The sequence below is a fragment of the Macrobrachium nipponense genome, chromosome 25 (genome assembly GCF_015104395.2).
Source record: "Macrobrachium nipponense isolate FS-2020 chromosome 25, ASM1510439v2, whole genome shotgun sequence".
Lineage (NCBI taxonomy): Eukaryota > Metazoa > Arthropoda > Malacostraca > Decapoda > Palaemonidae > Macrobrachium > Macrobrachium nipponense.
In genome coordinates, this window is record NC_087214.1 from 77,486,077 (window position 1) to 77,490,804 (window position 4,728).

A 4,728-nucleotide genomic window follows, 5' to 3' on the forward strand; every position below is an offset into this window, starting at 1 on the left:
TTTCCTTCAAATATCATTTAATAGAATAGAATATATAATTTAGGCTCAAGGCCAAGCGCTGGAACCTATGAGGCCATTCAGCGCTGCAACGGAAGATGACAGTAGAGAGGTTTGAAAGGCGTAACGAGAGGAAAACTTCTTAGTGGCTCTATGAAACAATTGTTGGGAGAGGGTGGAAAGTATGGTGGAGGAAAGAGAATAGGAACGGAGTTACACTAAAAGAATGAAAGGGGTTAGAGCTAGGGGCCGATGGGACGCTGCAAAAAACCTCAAGTAATGCCTGGGGCACTACCCCACTACGGGGCGCGAAGCAAATGTACCTCTCGAACATACTAGTAAGCGGACCGAGTGACCACTATTGTTGTTCCCCCTAAAAATTGCTGATTTTCCCTTTGCCTCTGAAAAGGGACAATGGAAGCGCCTCGTCACTTGGTCCATTGTCTACATTGTCTTCGTCGAAGAATGGCCGCCCTTTCTGGGCATAAAACCCAGCCGCTTCTGTGTACCCATCGTTATTCCAAGAGGGGCCAAGACTCTGGGATCATACCCTGAACGACTGTGTCCCTTCCGCCCCCTCGTCCGTTTAACCGGTATTTTCTAGCTACGCTCTCTACACCTCCAAATTCGCTCTCCTGCTTTCATTCCCTCTTCCCTTCATCTCAAGACTTCAAATTTTTCTCTCAAGGTTCTTATTCTTATATCGAAGTGAAACAAATAAACTACAAAAAAGGATACTGGAATACCGAGATCAAGGTGAGTACTGAGAGTCGCCAACATTTTTAGGTTTTCAGTGTATAAGACTATGTTCACACAGGGCGTTTTTAACCGCGGCGGCCACCGCTAGTTTACCGCTTTAATCGTTCACACGAAACGTTTTCGTCCGCGGCGGCGAATGCTCGGTAATGCCTCATACGTTATATATATGTATATATACGTATACATATTATTCTGAATTATATGTACATATTATATATATATATATATATATATTATATATATATATATATATATATATATATATATATACTATTTTGCTGACATCCAGTATCAGAATGGACGTGGAAGAAATAAATATCTTGCTCTTGACTGTTGAATCGCAGACTGAATCGGCGCAAAAAGCGCCAAAGACGGCAGTGGGTACACCCAGTTTTACATGATAGACATACCTTTGGTTTATATGTAACGTTGTACCCATCTTCAAGAGAGCACGAAGATATTTGTTTAATTATTTTAGAGTGTTTAAGAAATCTTTCGATGATCTGCTAGACCTCAAGGGAGACATATCGAAGATCAACATCTCGATGAGGGATTCCATTTGCTCAGAGCAAAAACTTGTCATAACATTAAGGTGAGGAGGCCTTTACTATAATCACTTTTATCGAAGGAAATGTGTTCAAGGTAGAAATCAAACAACTCTTTCCCTGAAAAAAAAAAAAAAAAAAAAAACCATGCATTTATGAATTTTCTTTCCCAGTTACATACAGTATATTGCTGGGCACTTTTTAATTTCACTTAAAAACGCCCTGTGTGAACGTAACCTTGAGGCTCGTTCACACAGGGCGTTTTTAGCCTTGGATTGTTCAATGTTAACTTATGGAATCGTTCACTAGTAACCGCGGCGTATTGCGGCGGTTTCCAATAAGCCGCGGTAGCAAGATGCCAACCGCCCGTCTTGAGGACAGCATTCGCCATCATTGGCTGTGTGTCAGCCAATGAGAAAAGAGATTGTGCGTTACCATAGCAACCCTGGCCACGTGACCTGGTCCCCCGTGACTCACAGTCACTTCACACACTATTGCATCGCTGTCAATGTCAAGTGTTTACTAGTGATGGGCAAAACTCATCTTTTTTTGGTAGTCGATTACTTCCATTACTTTGGTGATCAGTAATCGATTAGTAATAGATTACTTAACGATTACTTTCACAGGAATCTGGTACATTACACGTACTACTACAGTATAATCAAGTACAATGGTCCTTGGTCTTAATTTATACTATTATGGTATGTTTCTCTCTCTCTAAGCCAAAAATCCTTGAAAATTATAACAAATGAGGACTGGCTTTGGCAATAAGTTCAAGTTTAAACCTATATGTATTGTGTTTGTTATTCCATTATGCACACAAATATCGATAATCCATTTATATGAATAATGAATTCAGAAAAAAAATTCCCTGAGTCTTTATCCTAAAATAAAACAGATGATTATTCTTATTCTTTATTTTTCATGATGATATGAAGAGGTAGCTGATAAGAAAATGTAAAAAAATACTTCTCTTTGAATGAAAAATAAACGTTTTAACTCTTAAAGAAATAGAAAATAAGCTTAAGACTTCTATTTAGTTTGTAAATTTTTGTTTTTGAATAAGAATATATTTAGTATTTTCTATAAGAAAGCAAAATAAATTTTGAAATCCTTTTAAAAGTAATATAAATGTCTTACCGAAATCAAATTTATGTACTAATCAACATCCGTTGATCTATTCTATTCATTTTTGTTCATGAATAGGGACATATTTACGTGTTTTGGTTTTATTCTATTTCTTTTCACTGAAAATAGTTCTCCAGTCTTTCGATGGAGTCTTTCAGATGGCACTGATGTTACTGGGGCACATAAATACTTCTTTGCTAAAACTCAGGCGGGGATATTGTTCACTGTGACGTTTCCAGAATTCCAGTGGATCCTCGGTTCTTGCTCTCCTTCTTTCAGCTGTGTACTGCTTCAGTTCCAATGTGGCATCCAACCTCCTTTCTCAAACTTCACCCCCGCTGCCATGCAGTGTAAGGCTCCTCTAACGGATATTAACAAAGAAGAAATTTGTCTCGTAAAAAAAGAGAGAGAAAAAAAGACGGTAATCGACTACTGAGATTTTTTAAAAGTCATCGATGTAATCGATTACTAATTAAGTTAAATATATCTTAGCTATACCAGACCACTGAGCTGATTAACAGCTCTCCTAGGGCTGGCCCGAAGGATTAGAGATTTTTACGTGGCTAGGAACCAATTGGTTACCTATCAACGGGACCTACATCTTATTGTGGGATCCGAACCACATTATATCGAGTAATGAATTTCTATCACCAGAAATAAATTCCTCTGGTTCCGCGTTGGCCGAGCGGAGAATCGAACTTCGGACCATCGGATTGGTAGCCGAGTGCCAAATCCACTCGTCCAACGAGGAACATATCGATTACTAATAATCGATTACGCCCACCACTAGTGTTAACTCTGGAGAGAGCTCATTTTGATTTATATATAGAACACATTTCCTTCAATAAAACTGGTTATAAAAAAGGACTCACCTGAATGTTATGACAAGTTTTTGTTCTGGGCAGATGAAGCCTCATTGAGGTGTTGATCTTCAATAAGTCTATCTTGGTTAGGTCTAAGAGATCATAGAAAGATTTCTTAGACATTCTAAACTAATCTAAAAATGTTTCTTCTTGATCTCTTAAAGATGGGTACAATGTTACAAATAAATGAAAGATATGCCTATCATGCAAAACTGGGTGTACCCACTGCGTCTTTGGCGCTGTTTGCGTCGATTCATTCTGTGATTCAACAGCCAAAAGCAAGATATTTCTTCCATGTCCATTCTGACACTGGATGTCACAAATAAAGAAAATAATAATATATATATATATAATATAGATAGATATATATATATTATATAATATATATATATATAGATATATATATATATATAATATTATATGATATATAATTTATTTATATATGAATGAAAGGGGTTGCAGCTACGGGTCGAACCTTTGGTATTCCCTACCGTGCACCCCATGAGGTACGCTGACGGCATTAAGCCCCCATAAGTGGCAGGGGTGGGGGGGCTGAATTCACATTTTGTGATTTTGCTTGAATATACCTGTGATGAATGAAGAAAAGAATGTCCCTTTAGATTGTGGATTTTATCACATAATATTTCGTAGATATCACTGTTGACAATAATCAAAATTGTGACCTTTTCTTGATATATGAAAAAACTGAATGTTTCAAGGAGCTACAGAGAAGCGTTCGTGAACCAAGGTTTCTGTACATGATGCACATGAATAGTAAATTGCTGTAGCGATTACAATTTTCTATACTACAAGCGAAGTTTGTATTTTTCTATATAGACAAAAGAGGGTGGCTGGAATTAAAAGTGTCTTAAACAAGGGTGACTTATTTCCCAGTGGATGTGTAAGTTATATTTATGGATGGCTTGACCAGAAAAGTCAACAAAGACAAGGCAACATGAGACTAAGTTTCTTTGATGAGAAAATGGGTCACGACTCACGACAATATAAAGGAAACAGTACCAGATTCTATGGGTAAAAGGTTTTAGCAGATTTAACGCAGGAAATGGGCAGTTTATTTACAAATTTTGTGGAATTGCTGACATATACCGTTGATACTATGTTAGAGGGTGATGGTGAAGGGAATCCTTTGGTCTAGCTCAAGCAATCAAAAGAATCTGCAGTAGAATAGGAAGGTTATTAGGGAAATGGGAACTTGTCAGCTCGATCAATGACCGCAAGGCAGAGAAGTGGGAATACGTGATTGCATGAAGCGTTTGGGACCACAAGTCAAACGGATGAAGTCAAAATGTCGAGGTTTTTGAAATGAGTTCTGGCGCAGAGAGGGTAAATTATAAGGGAGTGTAAGCAGGAGAAATGTGGAGATGAGACTACCAGATAAGATTGCTATCTTCAAAGACATGTTGGTTCACAACGTT

At 37.8% G+C, this 4,728-nt stretch overlaps 1 protein-coding gene across 1 annotated transcript in view; it reads left to right on the forward strand.

Moving 5' to 3' along the window:
- Nucleotides 1-552: 552 nt before the first annotated feature.
- The window catches only part of LOC135199117 (uncharacterized), a gene marked incomplete at its 5' end in the record, with an annotated part of 413,213 nt that continues 409,037 nt past the window's right edge, over nucleotides 553-4,728 (forward strand). The window contains one exon of the mRNA XM_064227036.1: nucleotides 553-753. Coding sequence (XP_064083106.1) covers nucleotides 553-753 — 201 coding nt within the window. The remainder of the gene's footprint in view (nucleotides 754-4,728) is intronic.